Here is a 25,290-nt window from a genome sequence, read left to right as displayed (position 1 = left end):
TCGCCCAGCCATTGGCCTTTGGTTTGTGAATGGAGTCCTCTGCATGTATACAGGCCTTCTTCTTCGACAGGCTGTGGCCTCAGCCCAAGAACATGACAGCCAGGAATAACCTCCTCTACATGCTAATTCACCCAACAAGCACTTTTTAAACTCCATTTTCTTCATTTTTCTACAAGTTAAGTTCCTTGGACATGACTGCACTACTGTTTTTTTTTTTTTTTTTTTTTTTTGGGTCGTGGTAGTCCCGCTGTTGTGTTGCACCGACTTACAGCTGAGATGTGCCTTTTTCTAATTTCATGCTGTCTCCATACTTCCTACCCTTTGTAAGAAGAGACATTTTAGGGCTGTATGGATATGCTTGGTGGTGAAGATGAAGCAAAGGATTTGAATTTATTACACTCGGAGGAAAATGATCCAGTCCTCCGCAAGAGACACACAGGATGGTGGAGGACAATCAGATTAGATGCATTATTCACAGCGTCCACATTTCACATTCCTGAGTTTTCCCATCACAATGGCTTTTCTATTTCCATGCAGGATTGTCTGCATCTCTTGTCTGAGGATGCCTGTCATTTAGATATTTTGTATTTCTGTGTCCTCTCATCATCTCTTTTCCGTAAACAATGTTGGCCAGTCTGCCCCCACCCCGCCCGTGCCCCACCCGGCCCACCCCGCCCACCCCCACCTGTCTCTCCCTCTGCTGCTCTGTGACATTCGTAAGACCCCGGCCTGGACTATAGACAGGGTGTAATGTGAAACTGGCTTTGCTGCTTATCTGGAGAGGAGGTGGAGAAGTGACCCAGACATGCCCCTGTAGCCAAGCATATCAGCACACACACACACACACACACACACACACACACTGAAGCCCTGGCTCCCAGTCAGATCAATATTGGCTGTACCAAGCGTGGGTTTTCTGCAGGAAAAACAACATCTTTGACTCATCCATTTTTAAAAATAACACATATTTTCATGCACCGCGGCGATTTATCCAGAGGGACGGGGGGCATACAGTGGATCATCTCATGGGACCATATGTGTGAAGCGTCTGGGAGATTATAGTCTGGTTTCATGAGCTGTAAAGCCCCTCTAAAGCTTTTTGGTAACAAGTGCTGAGGGTCTGCACACTTATCCCCTGACTCGGACCCCCGCTCCGTGTCCTCTGCCCAGCCGGGATTAAAAAGGGTCGGGGTCAAGGGCACGCAACAAAAAACACAATCAGGACTCGTCAGTAATGAGTTTTACTGTAACTGGCAAAGGGCACAGCAACACATGGCACTCTCAAGAATCTCTATGCGTATACATGATGTGTTTCCTTTTGTCTCATAAGGCTGCAGCACATGTATTTAAGGCTGAGAGTGCATAGACTCTCATTTTTGGGACTTTTCCATGTTTGCAGCAGAAAGCTTTGAAGAACAGTCGTAGTCTAGTCCAGCGGTCGACCTGCATGTGTGGGCCAGGAAGCTGTTTGAGAGTGGAAGGCGTCAGGGGTCAGACAGATGCTCTTTCAGTGCACAGTGGACAGGAAATGAGTGTGTCCCTCTGTGGATCTCTGCAGGATAACAGTAGCTTGACTCGCAGCCCAGATCGTCTCCGCTCCATCGGCTTTTTTGACACTAGGTTATGGTTTGCTATGGGAAAAGTATTGCGTACACCTGTTTGGTTCCACCAGGAGATCCCCTTGATCTTTAAAGCAGTCAATTTCAGTTTTTTATGAGTCACTCTAAGCCCAATTTAGAACCCTTTGTGCAAAGCAACTTCTGACCCCTATCTAAACCGCCGTTCCTGTGTGAGATCTTTGGGAAGGTCATCCTTGGCGTACGGCTGCCTCTCTTCAACCAAAACCACTGAATGGAAAAAGGCCAGTTCGTTAAAGTGACCCAGGCCCATCTCCTTATCATAAATTGTGATGATTGTGCAGTCCCTGTCCTCCTGGACCCCAGTGCCATTCTGTCTGACTGTCTCAGTCATGGGGTTTTCTCTCCTGGCTCAGTAATACAGTGTATAGTACCGGCTGTTTCTCTTCCTCCCTGGTCAGTTTGTCCCACAGGATCCCATCAGTCTCCATCCTGGACGGCCGTTCTCTTCTATGGTGTTGTGCTCCTTTGGGGCCAAATCATTCAGAATGAAAGCTTTCATTGCTAAGAAGGCGAGACACAGCTTTACCTCCTTCTAAAACCAAATGAGCGGTGCGACCGAAATTGCTCAAAAATGTTCTCCTCCTCTTTGACCCTCTCAGCTCAGTTAAATCAGTTAGACTAACTGGACGCAGGCGTTAAAGAAATTCTGCAGTATTTTCTTTATCAAAAGTCCTCTGGTTTGGGACATTCTGAATATACAAATGGACAGTGAAGACTTGGATCACGCTGCATGACATTTGAGAATCTGAAACAGACATTTTCATATCCTTTTAACCCTCTGGAGCATGACTTATGAAAGCCTGAGTCCAGATTTTTTTCTTCTGTGTTTTTACTCTTCTTAGGGCATGAATACTTTTGTGAGTCTCCATATTTCTTTAAGGATGCAGGACTGGTATTACCATGTCATGATACTAGTATTAATATGTTTTCAGCTACAAGAATTGACAGTCTCTGCATAAACCTCAATGGAGGGGAGCAGCAGAGAGCATTCTAACAGCTGATATGCAATTCCACCATAGAAACCAATGCATTTAGGAGAAAATGACTCTTAAACAGCTGTCCACTGTAGTGACCGCTGTGCGCCAGAGGGTTAAACTGCAGTACATTTTCTAAAAATGTGCAGGTCAATTTACATATTTAAGAAAATGTATAAAGATAAAATAAATAATAAATATAGAATCTTAGTATAGTGAAGTAACCAAACCAATTCTCTTTTTCTTTTACCTGTGTTTAGTTTATCGTACCGCTTGTCATTGTTTGTTTATAATCTAAGTGAGTTAAAAGGGAAGGCAAATATAAGCTATGGCTTCAGCCTACGCCTTTTCGGTCTAAGTATTGTATTTTCTTTTTTTCCTTGTAATGGTTATGGTGAAAAAAAAAAAATCCTGTATGATTTAAGACCGAAATAAACCTTTCATTCATTCATTCATTCATTCATTCATTCGTGTTTTTGTCTATTTGCATGTGCTCTCTTAAGCTGCAGTGTGTTGAGCTCTCAGGACTACCATAGGTCCACCTACAAAAAAACCACACGTGTTATGAAATACATACAGAGATTTGAGTATTATGATGCATTTTTCCACATGTGAATCAGCATGCAGGCCGTTGATGCATCCCAGTTTGACGGCTCAGAGGACTGACCCAGCTCAGCAGCTTTCTCAACAGTGCTCTGCTGTGCTGGACTGTTACTCCACCTGGCTGTGTTTTCTCTGTTGGCATGTTTTTCCTCAGGTTGCAGTGCATTGAGCTCTCCAGGCCGCCATTACTTAACTGCTCCGATAACATTTATTTGCATTGATCACGAAGATTATTGGGAAGGAAAAAGTCAAGCTGCGGTCAAATTACTCTTGGATCAATATGCACCTCCGTGTGTCATGTAACAGGACACTCGCGTAAATCAGATGCCCAAACAATTTCCTGATGAAGAGACTGGATTGTGTTTATGTTGTTTGAGGTCCAATGGGTTGATATGATCTACCTCCGCTCTGAGAGAGAGGCTGGATGTGCTCATGAGTGTGTTGTGTTGTCCTGTGGGTCATGACGAGCCGGGCTGCAGTTCAACAGGTTTGCATGACGCATGCCACCAGGCCTTGGAACAGTCCTCTGGCAGCGAGAGCGCTTCTTGTTTATCTGTTCACCGGGGAAGTTTGTTCACTAGGTGTTTATCTGTTGTGTGTGTTTTGCAGTAATCTGTATTGATCTGAAGTCACTTCCTGCCATTGTTGTGTCACATCCCCACTGTCTCCTCTCTTCCCGTCCATCTAGTCCCCTCTTTCCCTGGCAAGGAAACCGGGGGCTCAAAGAGGATACATGGGGGTGGGGAGGCCGAGGTTTGCATGTGTGCACTGATGTGTGTGTGTGTGTGTGTGAGAGAGAGAAGAGAAGAGCACTGCTGTGGCCCTGATAAACTTTGGTGGGACTTGTCCTGATACTGAGAGCAGCACACGCCCAGGCAGCTGCTGATCACACACACCAGATAGACAACTAAGGGCCAAAAGTCGTTTCCAAAGTCCCTCACACAGCAAATGAGTCAGACATTTCGCCAAAACAGATTTAACAATATTTGCACGATCACACAGAGGGTCGTATTCTGCAGCCTTGCATGTTTTTACGTGTGTGTTTGTTTGTGTGTGTGTGTGTAAGTGTGGGTGTAGGTGAGTGCAGACCGTGTGAGGGATGAATGTGTTAATACATACAGCAGAGAGTGACCTCATAGCCCGTTATAATTGAGACTAATGACAAAACCATATGGGCGTCAAGACCTTTGGTTTGAGGTTACAATAGCTTATTGTATTGCAGCTAGCGCTGTCATGCGTGTTACAGGGTGTGTGTGTGTGTGTGTGTCTGAATACGGAGGATTGTGAGTGTGTTTGAACTCGTGCGTGCATGTGTGTGTCTCAAGACCTTGAACTGAATTGAGGACTCGTGTTTCAAAAACGTTCTGAAGTCTGGACGGCCATAAAAATCTATAAAATGGTTCGTGTTACACGTGAAGGATAAAAGCTCCAAAAGCGACTAAATCCAAGCGTATACTGAGAGTGTTCCACACAGCGCCGAGCCTGCTGCCCGTACTGCGGCCCTGTCACCGCTTCACACGGCCTCTGTGAATAAAGCGGGCAGTGAGTCCCGGACAGGAGCACGGCACGGGAAGATCCTGGCCTGCTGGCGGCTGAGCGCAGGAAGAGGAAAGTGTGGCCGCTGGTTTTATTGCAGCTCTCTGCTGTTTGGACAGCAGGGTGGCAGCGCTCCTCTAGACCTTATCTCCAGGCCTCACAAATAGCTTCGACCAACACATTTGAACATTATTTTTAACCTTTATCTTTCCCGGGGAGGTTTGCTGATCAGGCATGCATCCTCCTTTTCAGCCCCCTCTGACCAAAGTCTACATGTGTACAATAAAGTGCACCATTCCCACATGCTCATGCTCTCAGAGTGCAGCGTGCAGGCGGCTTCAGCTGGAGATAAGAGGCAGACAGTGGATTGGAGCAACATACCAGCAGATAGCTGTTCTGAGCTGGATACAAATCACATGAACTGAGCCCTGAGCATTGTGCCACATGGACATAAAATGCAAGATTGTGCAGACAACATGAGGCAATAATAAATAGCACAGACATATATTACTATTATAATCAGCTCCATGAATCATGCAAACAGTGGAATAAGCCCCGCTAGGGATCAGGAGTTGAAAACTAGGGCTATCTTTAATCTCCACATGCAGAGCATCCGTCTTATGTTGCTGTCATGATGTCGATCTGCATAAACTGATAAATAAATAAAGTGATCACCAAGGCAACAAGATGAAGATGGCTCCATTGGCATTTTTCAAAAGAAAGTGGAGCATCCATATGGTCATTCCATCCAGCTTACAGAAATCCTACTGGACTGCCACTCTCAGACGTGAAACATTACACACCTCTAGAAAAGATAACCTCTTCACTAAGGAAGAAAATAAAAGTTTTCTATAAAATATGGCAACGTTTCATCCGTTACATGGAGAATCGCCCATCTCACGTGACTGACTGGCCATCAGCGAGCTCTCTCTAATCCCACCTCACGAGCTCTGAAGACCATCCTGTTATGTTGGGATTAAAGCTAATCTATATCTCTCTCCCGTTTGTAGTTAAAAATTTTATTTGAATTGCTGCGCTTTAATTTATTTTATCGTTAATGTATTTTTGAGACATCTGTAAAGTACCGTAAGTGTTTCTGTGTTGTCAGTGTGTAGTTGTGTGGTTCGCACACACTCTTTTTATATCTGGTCTTTGGTTGAATGCACATTCACACATCAACCCTCACTGTCACACATACCTCATGGAAAGTACTGGTCCCTATCCTGTGTCAGACAGGAAGTGAACACTCACCACAAACACTTAGAAAAGTCTTTGTCAATGCAAACAATCCACAGATGGACACTTGTAATGAGCTGCAGCAGCGGTAGCCGGTTTTGGGTTTTTTTCTCTTGACAGTCACTGAAACTGTCTTTGTTCCCTCCGATCTAAACTCTTTGCTGTCCTGCACGAGAGACAAGGAGGCGCCCGCCTTTGTTGTGACGGTTATATTTTCACTGGTGACCATGAGAGAAACTCTGAGCTATTAACAGCTTCTTGTAAAAAAAAAAAAGGGATTTCCCCCCCTTGTCTGTCCACTTATATTTGATAAATATTTCTATCCAGCAGCTCTTGGTTCAGAGGACAACAGCAGGGTGAAAGACGGCAGATTTATGTCAACACGGCGGCCTGGCAGGACCGACCCCCAGAGGTTGGACACCCGTCAGCTCTGGGATAGCTGCTGCTGCTCTGCTTGTTTGAAGGACTGAGGTCAGGTCAGGAGGTCCGTGAGGTCATGAAAACACCTTGTGACCCCCCGCTCATGTGTTGAAGGTGCGCTGTTATCACAGATCCACATTTGACAAGGGGGACTGCACAGTGGCAGCTTCCTGACTTCAGTCCATAGGAAGGGTGTGGGGGTAAGACGCATGGCCTGCAGGGCGGCTAACCTCCAGGCCCGAGCATTTGTGAGCCTGTTGTTTTTGTATTGGGACACTGTGTGTGTGTGTGTGTGTGTGTGTGTAAAATGCACTTAAAATAAAAATAAACTGAACTGTCACATCGTACAGAACTGGAATGCTGTAAAAGGCGACATTTTGATATTTATTTATTCTCCAAAACTGACTTACATTAAAGAAAGAAAAAAAAAAGTCTAAGGTGTAAAAGAGACTCATGGAGCTGGCAGCAGCTCATGACATATTCACAGTCACCTGTGTCATGGAACGTTTCATCTTCATTATGTATAAGCCTTAATGTCGTGAGATACCCTCTCTGAAAAAACACTGCAAAAACTCAAAATCTTACCAAGATTATTTGTCTTATTTCAAGTCAAAAATGTCTTATTCCTCGTCAAAATATCTCATCACACTTAAAATGAGAATGATCACCTCAGAAGTAACCGTATTGTCTCTTGTTTCAAGTGAAAATTTGCTTGAAACAAGGGAAAGTTTGCTTGTTTCATTGGCAAAATTTGTTTCTTGTTTCTAGCTAATTTTCGCTTATTTCAAGTGATTTTTCACTTTTTCCACTGGCAAATTTTGCCAATGAAACAAGCAAATTTTCACTTGTTTCAAGTGAATTTTCACTTGAATTTTCACTTGAAACAAGTGAAAATTGTCTAAAAACAAGTTACTTCTGAGGTGATCATGTCTTATTTTAAGTGTAATGAAATATTTTGACTAGTAATAAGACATTTTTGACTTGAAATAAGACAAATAATCTTGGTAAGATTTTGCGTTTTTGCAGTGAAGCTGAAAAAAGTCCCATATCAGTTGTTTCTCTGTTGTTCAAAACAGAAGCAGTGGTCACAACAACAACAACAACAGTGGGCAGCTAAAAGAGGAGCCATCGCCAAAACCAAACTGCCTTTTCTGTATCAGTGTCTTGTGCTGACTCCTCACCTCCACCACCTTGGGGCTCTATTTTAATGGTGTAAATGTACAGCATGGTGTAGGTGCATTCATGGTGTGTTCAAGTCCACTTCTGCTATTTTAAGGGCAGAGAAGGCCTGGTTGCTCTAGGCGCCTGGCTCAAAATGGTTGTACTGTCTCTTCATGAAACATGCCTGTGTTATGCATACAGTAAACCAATCAGAATGCCATATTCCATCCCCTGTAACAGCCAGGTGTGTCCCACCTTGGTGGGTTGCTGTTATAATGGAGGATTTTCCAGGTAAGAAGGAAGGCTTCTCTGCAGAGGAGATGTGACTCCATCTGAGCTCCATGAGCCCCCTGTGTGTGGGACAAGCAGAGCGGACGCTCGCCGGCGCCCCCTATGTAGGCCACCATTACTATATCCTGATAATGAGCTTCAGATAACAGAGAAACCTGCAGCACTGACCTCAGAGCTGCTGTTTGTTGCTCAGTCACTTTCAACTGCCTCAAGCCCGTGGAGCTCAGATGGACACAGGAGACTTTGCTGTTTCCAAAGCGCCGGACAGGAAAATTACAAATGTCGATTGGAAACTAGCAAAAACAGATGAGTGGTGCTTGGCTCAGCTCTGCACTGGGTGTCAGACAGAGCCCTCTGACTGCCTGATAAGGCCCGTTTCGAACTTCGGGGTAATTTTACCAGGCCGGGGCCGTTGTGGCGTGTCTCCACCGCCGGAACTACCCTGAAGGAGAGAGTTCCTGAACTTTTACAGGGGCTAAAAAACGGCCCTGCCTCAGGGTAGGGACTCTGAGCGGCCCCGAAAAACTCCTGGGTTTATTCACAGCGCGATGTGATGTCAACAGAAAGCAACAGGAACTGCTACAGGAACCTTCCTCCTCGGCCCTCTCAGTGGAGACACGGCAGGTGAGAGGGCCGAGCGAGAGGACGTTCCTGTAGCAGCTCCTGCCAGGAACCTTTTGGTGGAAACAGGCCTGTAGTGTTGTGCTCCTTCTGCAGAAGCCTCCTGCAATAAGGCAGTTTCAGAGCCTCACCAGCGTGCTTTCTTAAACAACAACTTTTCCATCACAGCCGAAACATCAGATGTTCCAGTTATGATGCGGGCCTCCAAGAGTTATAATTATGATATTTTCAACACTAAAGTACAACTCAGCACAAAGTGGAGTAAAACTATGCCTAGAGATAGATAAATACATAGATAGATGGATAGATACTCTGAAAACATAACCAAGTGGTTTACATTGTCTCCCCTGTCAGGCAGTAAACTGCTGCAAATTGCAGGTTGAAGCTGCATTAGTCTATTTTAAGTGGAACACCGGGCTCCTGAGAGGTGTAAACTTCCCCCGGCTTTGTGGCCTTAGTGGTTAACAAGTGGGTGTCAATCATCTGAAGGTCTCTGCTGACAGGAGAGAGGCTGGCGCAGAGGAGCATGCCCTAACGACACCCAAATGTTCTCGCTCTCCTGCGGGGCTGGAGGTGTTACCTGTGATCGCAGCAACATCAGCCAAACAGCACATCAGCCTGCTGCCTGGACCCGGGAGCCAGCCGCTGATCGCTCAGTATATTTGCTGGAGGCTCTGCTTATCATGTGGCCTCTCAGACGTGTGACGTGAAGCCTCACTGACCTGCCCTGCTTCGATGGCGGGGAGATCGCAAATCAAGCCGTGCAGAGCCAGCTGTCACAGTGCAGGGGGGCCAGTGCATGTGGTCTCTCGACAGCTTAACACACACATCAAACAACTGTCAGTCTCCCCTTTTATATGGACACACACATACTCAGCCCCCCCCCCCCCCCCCCCCCCCCCCCCCCCCCCCCCCCCCAATGTAACTAGAACACACACCTCATGCTCTTTTGGCAGATAGCACAGAAAGCAGGCTCATAAACAGGCCAACACTCAAGGTCACGATGAAGGATCAAAGCGAGTTTCTGCAGCTCGGCAGACAGATAAAGCTGCTTTGTCTGCCTCTGAAGCATATGTGTGTGTGTGTGTGTGTGTGTGTGTCTATGTCTTTGTATACATTTGTGGTCCCAGCACTCATCCCACTTCATGTCCCCCGGATAGACTTTGTGCTGCTTGATGACGGATGCTGGCTGAATGAGGGCCGTGCACGAGGAGTGAGGTGCCTTGGTGTGGTGAGAGCGCCAAACATGAGTGGCATCCCGGTGTCCTCATGGTGTGTGGTTTACAGCGCAGGGCCTCAGAGGAGGGTAAACAGCACATGGCACCAGCAAAAACAATCAATTTGGAACACAGGTGGGCAATTAGGGGGGGGGGGGGAAACCTTAACTGGCTGTTGTGGAAACAGAGGCGCTGGTATGCTGCGCTGAAAGACGGCACATCTTCAAGGGGAAAACGGCAGGGTTCAATCTGTCCTACTGGAACCCGTCACTCCTCGAGACACAAAGTTGGACGAGCTCAGAGAAAAAGTTAATCCACTGTCATTCTTCAAAGATGAAAGCATCCAGTCAGATGCACAAAAATCCCTTTTTTTTTTTTTTTCCATGGCATCTGTCATAAGCAGTTAACCACTAACTGATGAGGAGAAACCATATGTTTGTTATCCCTGCTTGCAGCTTTGCAAAAGTCTCCTGTCTGCTGTTTAAGGGCTGATTGAGGTAATAGAGGAGTGAGTGGGTGGATTCTACTGTGGCGTATTATTGCCATCATAGGAAGAAAAAAAACAAAAAAAACACAGAGCTGGTGGAGGGAGGCTGCGATAGACCGGCGACCTGTGACCGGGCTGGGATAGGCTCCAGCACCCCTGCCACCCTGACCAGGATAAGCGGTTGGGAAAATGAATGAATGAATGAATGAATGGTGGAGGGAGGGGGGTAATATTCCAAGAAAAAAACTCAGAATATCCAAGACTAAAGTGCTTAATTTACGAGAAAAAAACTCACAAATTGATGAGAAAAAACTTCAATAATTCTGTAATTATAAAATCACACATTTACAAGAAAAAAAAGGCTAAAATGCTTTTTCTTATACTTATCGAACTGCTCTTATTCTTACAAAAGCAACCACATGGCTTCACCTTGCAGCAATGTCTCTTCAAAGTCACGATGCTTATGATAATACTGTGATTCTGTGCTAAAATGACCAGGATTTCCTTTTTACTTAATCTGATAGAAAAAAAAACTTTTTTTTTCTCATAAATTTGTGACTTTATAATCTCAGAAATTTGGGGGGTTTTCTCATAAAGTTGTGACTTTTTTCATCACAAATTCACCACTTTAATCTCAGAGAATATCAAAGTTTTTTTCTCATAAATTTACAAATTTAATTTAATTTAATTTACAAATGGAAATTCTGAGTATACTGCAAAAACGCAAAATCTTACCAAGATTATTTGTCTTATTTCTAGTCAAAATATCTCATTACACTTAAAATAAGACATGATCAGCTCAGAAGTAACTTGTTTTTAGGCAATTTTCACTTGTTTCAAAATTTGCTTGTTTCATTGGCAAAATTTGCCAGTGGAAAAAGTGAAAATTTACTTGAAATAAGTGAAAATTAGCTAGAAACAAGAAACAAATTTTGCCAATGAAACAAGCAAATTTTCACTTGTTTCAAGCAAATTTTCACTTGAAACAAGAATTTTGACTTGAAATAAGACAAATAATCTTGGTAAGATTTTGAGTTTTTGCAGTGTATTTTTCTGAGAAAATTACTCTGTAGTTTTTTTTTTTTTCTCCCTACAGTGGCCCTAATCTGCCGTCATAGATTCGGTTTGCTCATGAGGCCTGATGTTTTATTTAGCTGTAGATTCACAGTCCTGTTAAAAACAAACCCCAGTCCCACAAGAATACAGATAGGAAGCTTGCTTTGATTCAACTCACTCCGCTGCTTTCCTGTTCTGCCAAAATGTCCTGCAAGCGAGCCGGATGGACAAAGCCGGACGGACAAAGGGCTAGACGGACAATTAGGGGGAGCGAGAGAGGACAGGGGCCGGGTGGAGACGGAGGCAAACACAATCACACCAATTTAGTTACCAGATACCACAAACTTGCATCACGATAACTGGCAAAAACAAACAGGTCTCTGAGGGTAAATGACGCTGGTGAAGGTGGGAATTGGCCCCCCCCCTCCTCCGATAATCAGAGAAGTGAGATGAGAGGAGTGAAGGGGAGGTGCATGAGTGGGTGGTGGGGGGGTCAGTGGAGGAAAAGATTGTTGAGAGACACAGTAGTTGTGTCTGAGGCGGTCGGAGGCTTGGCGCCGCTGCAGCCCGCTCTGCAGAGTGAGCTGCCCCACCTGGGCCGCTGCACACCTCCACCCTCAGAGACACACACAGCACACCAGAACCAGACAAGGTGCTCTCTCTGTCCTGCGCTTAAAGTCAAGAGAACGCAGGCTTTAGATTTGCTCTAGTCTTTTAAAGAGACAGACGTTTGGGCCTGTGCTGCTCCAGCCTGCTCTTTTCTGTCAAGAGCCGAGTTCAGGACCCAGCTGCTGAGCATGCAGAGCAGCCAGCTCAGAGACAGACGGATGAAACACCCGTCACGGCAGCACGTCCGCCTTAGCTTAGCTCCTCTTTAGCCTTAAACGCAGCTTCCCCTTTAAAGCTGATTGGAACATTTTCATGGTCTCATGACGTCTTCTCAGCAGCTACATCTCACATCTTTTATTTTATTGCTGCATGTGTTTAACTGTTATTAAAACTAATACGACTCATAGTGTAACTCTGCTTTTGATGGATAGTTGGTCTTTTTATTGTTCATCTAACTGGCTTATATTACAATTTGATTTCGTAATTTGAAAACCATTTTGAAAAGTGTTTGATATAAGCACCAAGGATCATGCTGATGATACACTAGACCTTTTCAAAGAACTAAACCCAATCAAAAACTGAATTCATGTCATCAGCAACATCTGTGTTTACCTGCTGTGACAAAGATCTATTATACTGATGATAATAGTGATTATTATTAGTAGTATTAGTAGTAATGGTATTATTAGTATTAGTATTATCTAAACACATTAATACAGAATAAAACTAAATCTGACTTGACTGACCTTAAATGACATTTTAATATTGGAAATTTGTCTTTCAAAACTTGTGATGGAAGGGAAATGGCTGTTGAATATCTCGCAAGACATTTCTATAGGCATGTTTGTTTTCATTCTATAATTTACAAGAGGAAAAGGAATAGTGTCAAGCTCTTCAAGCTGCGGTTGCTAAACAGCAACACCTATGGGTTCCCCCTTTAGATATTCAGCCAGCACAGTTTCCTGCCCTTTTGCCAGTGAGCAGCTCTCCTTTCTGGAGGGGAAATCTGGCTGAATAAAGGGCTGGAAGTCATCCTTTCATGCTTATTGCTTGTGCTGATGGGACATGATTATTTGACCTTTGTCAGAGCCCAACTGTAATGTTGCTGTGTTCAAAACATGTGGTGTTTGTTGCTAATTATCACCAATCGGATGGGCTGTTTCAGGAAGCAATGCTGTGTCTTATTCTTCACTCAAGTGATTTACATTATTGGTGCAAATTAGAAGCAACATGTGCTTTATTTTTGGGAATGTTTGGTTTAGTTCATTTCAATTACAGTTCATGGCATGTCAGTGCAGTTCATAGAAATAATGTTCTGTGCAGGTTTAATGCATTTCCTGTGCATCCTAATTCATGGTTGAGTTATATTTCTAAAAGCTAAGCTATTTAATTCAGTTGTGGTTAAATATGTTCATGACTGCTAGTGTATAAATGTTTAGCTGCTTAATTAATTGCATTGTCAGTTCATATTCATATAATTCATTATTCAATTCATTTATTATTTGATTTAAAAAAAAAAAGTTAAAATATTTACAGTTAAAAACACATTGTAACCAATCATTCCATTCTGTGTACATGTAATTTCATTACAGTTCTGCAGAATAAAAAGAAGGAAAGCAAAAACAATTCAGGACAAAACAAGACGTTGCCTTCAAACTGAAAACTTGTCTCCAACTGGCCTTATTTCAAATCACACCTCCTGATGTCATCTGTCTGCCGAGTTTTGCAAAAGGTGGCTTACGCACTGCGAGGGCAGAACAAATAGGCTTTGTATGCACAGCTCATAACCTTAAGACATCTTTATTTTGTGGCTGTGTGCATGTTTGAACATGTACAGCCAAGAAAAAAAACAGACATTGAAATGTAAATAGTGTAGCCTATTTACATTTCAGCACTGTGCTCCAGTGCCAGAACGACCCTGAATTGATGTTCTAATTGTCTACTTCATGCAGTACGACATGCCCGGGCTTGACTTGGAGTTATACTGTCAAAACACGTTTAATTAACTTTTATTCTTTGAAATGATCATTTGTAGCAATATCGTGTTTGGCAAAGAAGAAAAAAAAAAATGCCTGAAAGACTGACACTGAGTTCTGTTTTTGTCAGAGGATTACTTGCTGTAGTCAATAAAAATGAGTTATTGTTGGCATTTCAACTTATTTCAATTTATTCATTCATTCATTTTTTTAATTTGTTCCTTTCATGAAAATGCACAATAATGCAATATGAAATTAGTACAAAAAAAATCCACAACACATATTTCAAATTGATGCTTTTCATGATTAGAAAGGAGCAGGGAGAAGAATATAATTCTTATGTATAGGAATCTTGGATGGTCCATCATCTCCAACTTAAAACAAAAATAACCCATTAAGTAAAAATGTACAACCTCAAAACAAATAAAGATGAACATCCAGTTAAATTTCAGATGCATATTTCCTAATTTGTCTCTCTTTATACATTTTTTTTTTATTTTATTTATTTATTTTTTTTTTTTACCTTTTTTTTTTTTTTTTTTTACTTTTTTTTATCTGTACATCTGTACAACCCTTTAAGTCATTCTGTTATCACTCTGGCTTTTTATAAAAATTTTCTTCACCCTGCAGTCAGATACATATCAAATGAATGGAGAGAATGGTGGGTGTGTGTGCAGTGAATGAGCAGAGAGGAGGAGGGGTGAGGGAGGGGGAAGGGGGGGGCATCCTGGGAGGGTACATAGAGGGGTGGGATATAAAGGGCAGACAGTTTTCCCATCCAGCAGCAGACTTCAGAGTGCTCTCGCCCACTTTGGAGGTATCTGTATTCAAGAGTTTTTTTTTTTCTTTCAAAAGGGATAAGCAGACCAGAGAGAATGGAGATGGAGCTGCCAACCGAGAACCCTTATGAGTACTACGACTACGAGGAGACAGAGAACTCGACCATGTGTGACTATTCGGAGTGGGAGCCTTCGTACTCTGTCATCCCGGTGCTCTACATGCTCATTTTCATCCTGGGCCTCTCTGGAAACGGGGTGGTCATCTTCACCGTGTGGCGGGCCCAGGGCAAGCGACGGGCCGCCGACGTCTACATAGGCAACCTGGCCCTGGCCGACCTCACCTTCGTGGTCACCCTGCCTCTGTGGGCCGTGTACACCGCCCTGGGCTACCACTGGCCCTTCGGAGTGGCCCTCTGCAAGATCAGCAGCTACGTCGTCCTGCTCAACATGTACGCCAGCGTCTTCTGCCTCACCTGCATGAGCTTCGACCGCTACCTGGCCATCGTCCACTCTCTGTCCAGCAACCAGCTCCGCACCCGTGGCCACATGAGGGCCTCCCTGACGGCGATCTGGCTGCTGTCCGGGCTCCTGGCCGCCCCGACTCTCATCTTCCGCACCACCAAGTACGATCTAACGAGCAACCGCACCTCCTGCGGCATGGACTTCAGCCTGGTGGTGTCCGACAAGGAGCAGGAGAACCTGTGGGTGGCCGGCCTCAGCATCTCCTCCTCAGCCCTGGGCTTTCTGCTGCCTTTTTTAGCCATGATGGTGTGCTACGGTTTCATCGGCTGCACAGTCACCCGCCACTTCAACAGCCTGCGCAAGGAGGACCAACGCAAGCGGAGGTTGCTGAAGATCATCACCACGCTGGTGGTGGTGTTCGCGGCCTGCTGGACGCCCTTCCACGTGCTGAAGAGCGCCGACGCCCTGTCCTACCTGAACCTGGCCCCCGGCACCTGCGCCTTCCTGCGCTTCCTCCTGCTGGCTCACCCGTACGCCACCTGCCTGGCCTACGTCAACAGCTGCCTCAACCCGTTCCTGTACGCCTTCTTCGACCTGCGCTTTCGGTCCCAGTGCCTGTGCCTGCTCAACCTGAAGAAATCGCTGCACGCGAGCCCCGCCAGCTCCCTGTCCTCCCAGAAGACAGAGGCCCAGTCTCTGGCCACGAAGGTGTGACCGCAGGGCCAGAGGCATGCCGGGGAGGAGGCGATCCTGTTTTGTCTTCACCTGAGTGATGCAGGTAAATCAAAACATTCAGCAGCGTACGGTCACATAGTCACTTCTGCTTCCCTCTGACTGTGCGGACTGAAATGTGTGAGCACATCGAGTCCCCCGTGTGACCGAACAAACCAGCCAGGTTTGTGTTGTTTGGGTCCAACCACAGCCTTGAACCCCAACCTCATGTTCAGCGATAGGGACGTGTGGCACAACGCTGATCAACTTCAAACAAGGGACCAAGATGCAGGAAGACATCCAGCAGACATTTTGTTTTTGGAAAAAAGTGGAATGTATGTTCGAAGGAGCACGTGTCTCTCTTGGCCTCCTGTGGACTTTAGGCAACGTTTTGGAGCTTTGAACTCTGAAGCTCACCATTCAAGTGATGGCGAAGAGCATTTCCCCATGCTGTTCTTGTTCTCATTTGTAAGCACTTGAGGTGTGATGTCCAGTAGACTTCCTGCTCCCTGACTCAATTTGTATTATCTGCACCACAACCAACAATGTGATGTGTGTGTGTGTGTGTGTGTGTGTGTGTGTGTGGGTGGGTGGGAAGGGTGTGCTAGCCGGCAAGAGGTGTTGAGTCTGATAATAGTGTTGTAAGGAGAGACGGGGGCATGGTGGAAGGGGGTGGGGGTCCCAGACAGACAGACAGACAGATGGCAGCTGACAAATGTTTTCAGGCCCCAATTAAATGGTGACTGCTTTGACAGTCTGCTAGAGTGTGTGTGTGTTCACGCCTGTGTATGTGTGTGTGTGTGGATGTGAAGGGATGAGTTTGTGTGTGCTTGCTGAGTGACATGAATTTGTCGACAAATACGCGAAAGCATATTGTGAATACGCATTATTTTGTGATGTTTATGATTTGTAATAAAAAGGTGCCTTGTACCAAAATCGTCCTCCCTGCTCTCTCTCTCTCTGTTGCTTGCGACAGCTTGCAAAGTCTCGTTGGAATGTCTTTTCTCGAATTCTCTGAATGTGCTTCTTCCTGTTAGTACACCGCTGAGGGGGGGCAGCCTCCCTCCCATTGTGTTTCATGGGGCCCAAATCAAAGCAAATGTCTGCAGGAAATGCATGTTTGACTCCTATTTCCCTCTTCCAGCGAGTTTGTGTTTGGCCTCTTACAATTCCCTCGCACATGATCACCAAATACAAAAGGTTCTAAATTAGATAAAGGACATTTGTCTTGTCCCGTTGAACATATTTTTTCCTTTATAAGTTGTGTTAAATGAATACAAGTGCAAAAATGCATCTAAAATGTGTCATTTTAATTCCAAGTGATTAGTTACTGTGTTATCTCTACCCCCAAACTGCTCTCTGTGCTCAGTTTAATCCATTAAGTATTGCCAAACGTCTTGGGCAAACAAACACCATACGTAGAGCAAGTTGGTGAGCTTTACATTACAATCCAATGATGCACTTTTGGCTGTAATGAGCTTTTTACAGGACATAATCAGGAACAGCAGGGAGACAGAGGGATTGGCCTCTTAATCCTGGGTTATTCATTTCTGCTAGGGTTAGACCACTTGTTCCCGTAAACACCGTGGAGCAGCGGAGCAGTGATGGCTTAGTCTGAAAGAATTACACTTACACGACATCTAACGTGGCTTTGGGGATAATTCTGACCTGTTTGTCTCCAAACGTCAAAGCAGAACACCCCCTTGGTGGAAAACCTCACCCCTGCCTCTTCAACGGGGTGATATCCTTTTACTGTTAAAACTCCTTGTCATGGAAGGTTAAGGAATCTAACAGCTGCAGGCACATTCATTCGGCCTCCTTCATCACCAACTCAGCCCCATAATCTCATCAGGGTCAAGACATGCAAACACAGTTTTTGTAAAACGCATATCTGAATTTTCTCCCAAAAAAAAATGTTTGTCCAATATTGGTTCATTTCACACTGCAAAAACTCAAAATCTTACCAAGATTATTTGTCTTATTTCAAGTCAAAAATGTCTTATTCCTAGTCAAAATATCTCATTACACTTAAAATAAGACATGATCACCTCAGAAGTAACTTGTTTTTAGACAATTGTCTCTTGTTTCAAGTGAAAATTTGCTTGTTTCATTGGCAAAATTTGTTTCTTGTTTCTAGCTAATTTTCACTTATTTCAAGTGAATTTTCACTTTTTCCACTGGCAAATTTTGCCAATGAAACAAGCAAATTTTCACTTGAAACAAGTGAATTTTCACTTGAAACAAGTGAAAACTGTCTAAAAACAATTTACTTCTGAGGTGATCATGTCTTATTTTAAGTGTAATGAGATATTTTGACTAGAAATAAGACATTTTTGACTTGAAATAAGACAAATAATCTTGGTAAGATTTTTCCGTTTTTGCAGTGCAGACAGGAAATTTCATGAAAGCCAGGTTGTTTCTGTATCTGTAGATGACCTGTCTTTACAGTCACAGTCCTCCTAAAATTACACTTCAAACTGGTCCCAGCAGCAAGTGAAACGGTGTGGCAGAACTGATGCACATTTAGGAATAAAATGTTTCAATGGTCAAATCGCATTCGCAGTACATTTGCAAAATTTGTGCAGTGGTACTTAAATTAACACAACTCTTCTCACACTGGTGGACTCCTCACTTCATCCTCCACCTGTCAGCATCAGAATCAAAGACCACTGTGAAACACAATCTGCACAGATTATATTCACGGTTTTTCAAGTTTTATGAAAGTCATGTGATCACGTTACAAGCCTTTCTCAGTATGAACCTTGCGTGTGCCGAGGAGAGCTATTTCACTAAGCTAAAAAGAAAGTGTTAGATTTATGAGAGAAATATGACTTACCCCCCTTTGATCCACTGTGCTGGTTGTTTGCCTGGGATGACTGTTCAGAAATGATTATGCAAATGTTTTCATTCCTCTGTAATAACAGAGTGTGAAAATGAAGTGTGTCTATCCACAGAGGCAGCCTCACCATGGGGAATCCCCGGGGAACAAACCGCCTCATTTTCCTTGTCTAAGACACGACAAACAGCAGAGCAGCTATCTAGACAGATCACAGGCAGATGTAATTAAGCTTTTAGTGTTTGTTGCAATCAGATGGTAAAATGATGCATATTAATAATTATGTTGCTCATGGGGTGCACATCCTGTCATATTGTGTAGGTAAAGTCTGCATTCATATTTGCGTCTTTAACCAGCTCTGCAGCAAGAAGACCACAGCAGCTCCGTCTGGGTAAAGACAGGCGTCATTGTTGTCTAAAAACACTGCTGGTAAAAAAATGTACTGGACCGTAAAATAACAGGACACATACACAACACATATTCATCCTACTAATTAAGCCTCAGTGCCCTTTTGTTGACCCCGAGCAACCCAGCCGCCACAATAAAATGTTGCCATTTTATGATTCTGCAAACCAACACATACTTTGAAATGTCAGCGTTTTTGAGTCAAAAATATGTTACATATCGTCATTAAGACGTACAGTCAATCTGGTGGAGCCTGCATCACTGTCATAGCTACTTTAGCCACTTTGATTTGCTTCATTAGCTTCATTAGCCACCAAAACTACCTGCTTAAGGTTAGGGAAATGCTCATCATCATCGTTAAGGTTTGGAAAATGTCATGATTAATGTTACAAAACTTTAGCTGACATTTGCTAATAATGGCTAACTAACCTTAAACAAACGCAGCTCTTGCTTGACATGGCACTCGAGCCGGTCTGGAAAAGTCCTGCTGACTGTAACATCCACCACTACATCTTCCTCCTAACCTGCTATTTATCACTCATGATATGATACTTGAAAACATAACATTTCAGTGTATCCTTGGTTTGCAAAAACATAAAATGCAAACATTTTATCTGGCAAGTGCCGCCCTACAACACAACACCTATATAGTTCTGTTAGACATTCTTTGCAAATGATTTCAGACCAACTAAATCTGTTTCAGTTTGAATAAAATGCAGCCTAGGAGAAACACAGACTGAATATGTTAATGTGAGCAAGTCTTAACTAGACTTGAGTGTCCCAGCTGTTCATGAAGAAACCGGCTGAGATTGGGCAGACCGATACCAAAACTGGACCCCTATCTGTCTTTGGAGATAATCCTCCACAAATACTTTGCAAACTCTGCACAAAGAATGCATAACGGTTATTTTCTTTTCTTTGCTAGACTGGATATGTGCCTTATTCACATGATAATGTATATCAATATGGATGAAAGGCCAAGGTGATTAGGAACTGGCAGAGGTTTCTATAGGTGTGGAGCCCACCTTAACTCCCACCCTCATATGCATATCAATGAGTGGCAAATAGCACTTGCCATTGCATTGTTTCAAAACAGGCATGCGGCCAGGCCTGTGTGAGAAGCACATGTCTAGCAATCATAAATCAGAACCCAATAAACCAGGTCGTGCTGAAAATAGGCACAGGAAGCGTGAGCACGTTTCTGCTCCGTCTAAACAATGAGGGCAGGGCAACACAGGCTGCAGACCGGACTTGGAACCAGGTCTGGCAAGACTGCGGTAGGATGGGGAGGTGACCCCTGGAGCGTCTTGGAGGACCCTCGGCTTCCTGCTGCCAGCCGTGCAGCACTCCTCCCTGCACCCTCCCTGGGGAGCGACAGACCTCATGGACAGGATAGAGTCAGCAGGCCCTGCAGGAAAGTCAAGAGGGAGGCCGGCAAGGTAGGGGTTCCTGTCCGGGGATATCCTGTCTTTCAGAGGCATCTTTCTGCTTCAGCCCTCCCTGCAAGAGATGCAGTCTGCCTGACCTCACAGGAGACAAGGGTGCCTGCTGAAGCCACTTTTGTGCATTGATTATGTAAGGAATTACTCCCACAGATGTAAAAAGTAATCTTGCCTGCGAAGGTGTGACATAGAATATCTATACTGTAATAAATAAGAAAATATAACTCAAAACCTAAGACACCTGAGAATCTGCTGTATGCATGTGACACAAACACCTGAGGTGACAAATTAGACCTCTTTTTCTCTCTTTTTAAATGGCAGACATTTCAAAGGCACTCACACAAGAGGGGTATCGTTAGTGGAGACACGTCGTTTCCGACGGCAAAGGGAGTGGAAGTGCCCGTGCTCTGGATGACTCCGGATCTTCGGTTATGTGAGTCTCTGAGCAGATCATCCTCTTCACCGGAGACAAAGTGCCCCTTCATTCCCTCCTCTATCCTCTCCATTGTGCTCTTGGAACAGAACACCATTCCCTCCCCAAGGCTCATCGCGAACCTAAATGGACGCCCTGTCATCCGACCCAAGACCGAGCCAGTTCAGAGGCTCAGCTGCACTTATTTAAACATCACAGGTAAAGATCGCCGCGCAAATGAGCATGCAATCGAGCAAGCACTCAGGGACGTACAACATCCAGGGCTGCAATGCAAAGTACTTTATTTATTCAATCAATAACCGAGGTGCAGATCACAAATTTATTTCGAGGGCCCACAGTGTCGCCGCGGGTCAGCAACACTAAGCTGCACTGGATAATTTAACGTTTAGCAGACTGGGGGATTTCTTAGTGGCACTATCACCATGGCCTAGCAATTTGCTTTGCAACTGGGCTGTTATTGTTGCTGCAGATTTAGCCAGCCCCTGTAACAACAGGCTGCTGCCACACTAACCTCTCTCTCTCTCTCTCCCTCTCTCTCTCTATTATGCAATTGCCAAGCACAAGACTGAAACTGGACTTTCGAACTGTTAGACTCTAGCTTTTCTTATTTGGCAAGAGGGAACTTGGGGGGGGGTTTAGATGCTCTGGCTTTATAAGAATGCAGTATGCAAAGTGGTGGTGGTGTGTGTGTGTGTGTGTGTGTGGGGGGGGGGGGGGGGGGGGGGGGGTTGCAGATCCTTCGCTGTTTTGGTTATTTATTTACAATATGTTAGTGTGTTCACTATAGTGACACAACTGCACATGTATCACTATAGGCCCGAATGAAAATTTTAACTACACTTTAAACTGTCCAATAAAAGCTTGCTAAAATTCAAACTCTGTCCAAACACACACACACACACACACACACACACACACACACACACACACACACACACACACACACACACACAAGCCCACACAGATGACGTCTTTACATTATCTCTTCCTGACAGGTGGTATGTTGAAAAGCCTTTCATGACAAGGAGACCCACAGAGCAGCGGATTAATTAGCGACATAAGAGATGGCGCTGGAAGTCATGAAGTATGAATACTCTAAGTATGAAAAACTTCACTGTGAAGCCAGACTGTCCCCTCTCTTGGTTTATCTGAGCGGAATTGTGCTGGATGACTGTAGGACTGTGTGTTTGCCCATCAGGCTCGGAAGAGGGGGACACAGCAGAGGGACTGTGTCTGTCCTGGATCGCAGCACCGCTTTTCTCTCCAAGCCTGCTTTGACAACGTTATGCTGACCCCTAGCGGCAGCACGGGGACCTCACCTCCCCGGAACCTTTGTGTCAGAGTCGTTACCGGCGGAATTATAAAAGAACCGGACCACAAACTGTCAGCTGGGTTTACATATCTCGACGGTTATGCGATTATTAAAAGTCTCCTAAAACAACACAAACTAAACTTGTTAGTGTCCGCCGCGGTTAGCCGGTCGACATTATGGCGTCTCGTGAACAGAAACGAGTGTGGAAGTACGTGGAAGAAGGCGGGCTGCTGAAGCTGAAGTCGTATTTGCGTAAACACCCCGGGCTCGACGTGAACTTCAGGCAGGGCAAGAGGCAGAGAGGCCCGCTGCACCTGGCCTGCTCCCTCAGAGACGACGCCGTCCTCCGGCTGCTGCTCCAACACGGAGCCGACGTGCTGCTGAAGGACCGCAACGACGACACGGCGCTACACGTTGCGGCCAACAAGGCTCTGAAACACGGGAAGAGAGGTGAGGAGAGTCGGGGTGTGTGTGTGTGTGAGGCCGGTAAGGAAGAGAGCCGGGACGTTTAGGCTGAGCTTTTGTATTGTTTCCCTCTGTAGCTTACGATGACCTCGTCGTGCCTCTCCGGAAGAGCTGCCCGGAAGCCATGACGGTTCACAACAAAGCTGGAGTGACACCCGAGGACCTGCTCAGGTGGATGAGAGACACGAAGGTGGGCATGTAGAAGACTTCTGTACCATTCATCACATTGTGAGCCTTAATCCTTACTCTAATTAAAAAAAAAAAAAAAAAAAAAAAAGTCACGATTTTTAGGGTGATCCATTGTCATTACTTATCACTTTTCTCATCACTGAGTAATAATAATAATAATAATACATTTTATTTGTTATGGCGCCTTTCATGGCACTCAAGGTCGCCTTACAGTAAAAATAAATACAGAATACAGCAACGACAGAAAAAAACACAGCATAAAAACATCACAGAAAACACAGCATAAGAAAACATCATAGAAAATAGCATAAAAAGAAAACATCATAGAAAAATACTTAATTAGACATCGTGACACCCACCCCACAATATAAACTATTAATTCACACTTGCAGACCCATGTTTGATCACTACCACTGTTGGTCATGTCTTTTACAATATATAAAAATGAAAAAAAAAAAAAATGGAACAGACATACTATTGTTATTTGTTTGTTTTCTTTAAAGCCGGCAGCAAACACGAGCAGTCCACCTGAAGCCGACCCTGAGAAGGAGTGGCTGGAGAAGCTCTTTGGGGAATGCGAGGATGAGTTCTGTGAAAGCTTTGGAGTGTACGATGGTAAGGCTGAATCCCACTTTTTCCTCCAGAGTTTTGCTTTGAATGGATCTGTCGGTAACAGTGCTGTGTTTGTCTCGCAGCTGATGATTTCCTCCCTGTTGATGATGACGAGGAAGACTTTGGTGACTGGGCTGACCGTGTTAGAGAAGAATACTATAAGAAAAAGCATGCCGAAGCTCAGAGGCTGGCAGCATCGTCGTCTGGAGGGAGAAAGAAGAAGGCTAAGGAAGAGAGAGAGCGGGAGGAGCAGAGCAACAAGGAGCTGCTGGACAGGCTGCAGAGGGAACACGCAGAGTATCTGGCTCGAGCAGCACGCAAAGAGGAAGAGACTCGGCAGGGGAAGAAGCGGCGTTATGAAGAGAGGTGTGCGGCCACGTTCCACAGTGGCTCCTCGGCAAGCAGCACAAAGCTGAGTTACGGTGACATCCCTTGGCCGGCCCCGCGGGGCACAGTGCAGGAAATGGTGGACGTGATGCTGCACGGCGTTGACCGGAAGGACGTGGCGGTGTTTCGTAAGCGGCTCCGGCAACAGCAGGCACTTTGGCACCCTGATAAGTTTGCCCAGCGCTGTGAGGCCCGGCTGGAGGAGAAGGACCGGCAGAGGATCTTAGACACAGTCACGGCTCTCTCACAGGAGCTCAACAGACTGGCTCACAGCCTGAGGGCCTGACATTCATAATATTGTGTAACATACAGGAAGTAGAAGGCTGATGGACAGATGTCACAATAAATATGGGAAAACTACATGAAGACAATTTCTGTTAATTTATTCATTTAGAAATACTCTGGTAAACTTGAACACATTAAGTTCAAATCATGCACATTGACACTTCATTGCAGTAGTGCAGTGGTACCCCCTGACCAGTGTAACAAAAAACAGTAGAAAGGAAATTCTGTATGCAGAGTTCCAGCCCAGCTCCATCAGTGTGTGAAACAACAACCTGATACTGAGGAGATTTTGTTTCTGTTTTTGCTTCTTTTTCTCTTCGTCCTCCTTGTTTTCAGCTGGATCACTGCTGCGTTTCAACCACTCATCTGTTTTCTGGATATGTGTGTTAGCTTCCCAGTCATAGTGAACTAACATCAGAGGGAACACTGAATATAAAATGTGGTTTATCAAACTTTTTTATTGACCTAATTGTAGCACGGGCTAATCATTTCAGTGGCAGCTTTTAAAAGAATCTTGCGTACCCCCTGCAGTGCTCCAACACACCCCCATTTAAGAACCACTGCAGTAGTGAACATGAGGTAGCTCTTATCCTCATCTGATTCAAGTTGTGATGAAAATATGTTTAGTTACAGTGTGCTTGCAGTGTAATGGCTCTCATGGGCATTTGCCTAGGGAAATTTGAATGTCTGTCCCACTAAGCATATACACATTTACTCCACAGTTTGCAAGTCAAACTACATTTGTACATTTCCTGTTCTTGCATTTTGCAGTAACATGTTGTATAAATATATCCTTACCAAAGCTACTTGTGGTCATTTTGCTCTGGTTTACTGGGTACATTTATTTAAAGATTGTTTTGTCACAGGCAAAAAAAAAAATGCATACATGCAGCAGAGGCCAAATCTACAAGAGGTGGCCCAAGTAATAAACACCTAAAAATGTTCAAATCTTTCTTCAACCTGGTGTGTGACATATTCACACCAACATACACTCGAGAGACTGCCAGGTCTGTGACTGACAAAGTAAATGGAATGAGTGTGGAAATCTGGTTTGCACTCTTCCAAGTGACACATCCTTCCTTTAGTCCTGTCCACCTATAAAAACCATCTGATGTGGGAAAAAGGGAGAATGAAAGCACGTCTAT

General features: G+C 44.6%; 2 protein-coding genes across 2 annotated transcripts in view; both read left to right on the top strand.

Annotated features, from left to right (window-relative positions):
* Positions 1-16,693, top strand: part of LOC115368719 (apelin receptor B-like) — a 28,518-nt gene extending 11,825 nt beyond the window's left edge. Inside the window, exons 9-10 of the mRNA XM_030065027.1 lie at positions 5,216-5,218; positions 14,709-16,693. Coding sequence (XP_029920887.1) covers positions 5,216-5,218; positions 14,709-15,782 — 1,077 coding nt within the window. The 3' untranslated portion in view covers positions 15,783-16,693. The remainder of the gene's footprint in view (positions 1-5,215; positions 5,219-14,708) is intronic.
* A 5,579-nt stretch (positions 16,694-22,272) lies between these two features.
* nfkbil1 (nuclear factor of kappa light polypeptide gene enhancer in B-cells inhibitor-like 1) lies at positions 22,273-25,161 on the top strand. Its single transcript, XM_030066165.1, has 4 exons — positions 22,273-22,657; positions 22,750-22,862; positions 23,365-23,476; positions 23,557-25,161. Exons 1-4 carry the CDS (start codon positions 22,384-22,386, stop codon positions 24,144-24,146), a joined length of 1,089 nt encoding a protein of 362 aa, XP_029922025.1. The 5' UTR covers positions 22,273-22,383; the 3' UTR covers positions 24,147-25,161.
* Positions 25,162-25,290: the final 129 nt, after the last annotated feature.

This window comes from Myripristis murdjan, chromosome 12 (assembly GCF_902150065.1).
Source record: "Myripristis murdjan chromosome 12, fMyrMur1.1, whole genome shotgun sequence".
NCBI lineage: Eukaryota > Metazoa > Chordata > Actinopteri > Holocentriformes > Holocentridae > Myripristis > Myripristis murdjan.
The sequence above is the reverse complement of the archived record's forward strand: the minus strand, read 5'-3'. Positions and strand labels throughout refer to the sequence as shown.

Bases quoted from the DNA above. Each gene is read 5' to 3' on its own strand.
- nfkbil1 (XM_030066165.1), top strand. From the start codon at position 22,384: ATGGCGTCTCGTGAACAGAAACGAGTGTGGAAGTACGTGGAAGAAGGC. The intron at 22,658-22,749 runs GTGAGGAGAGTC...TTCCCTCTGTAG, and splicing joins TCTGAAACACGGGAAGAGAG to CTTACGATGACCTCGTCGTG. The intron at 22,863-23,364 runs GTGGGCATGTAG...TTTTCTTTAAAG, and splicing joins GGTGGATGAGAGACACGAAG to CCGGCAGCAAACACGAGCAG.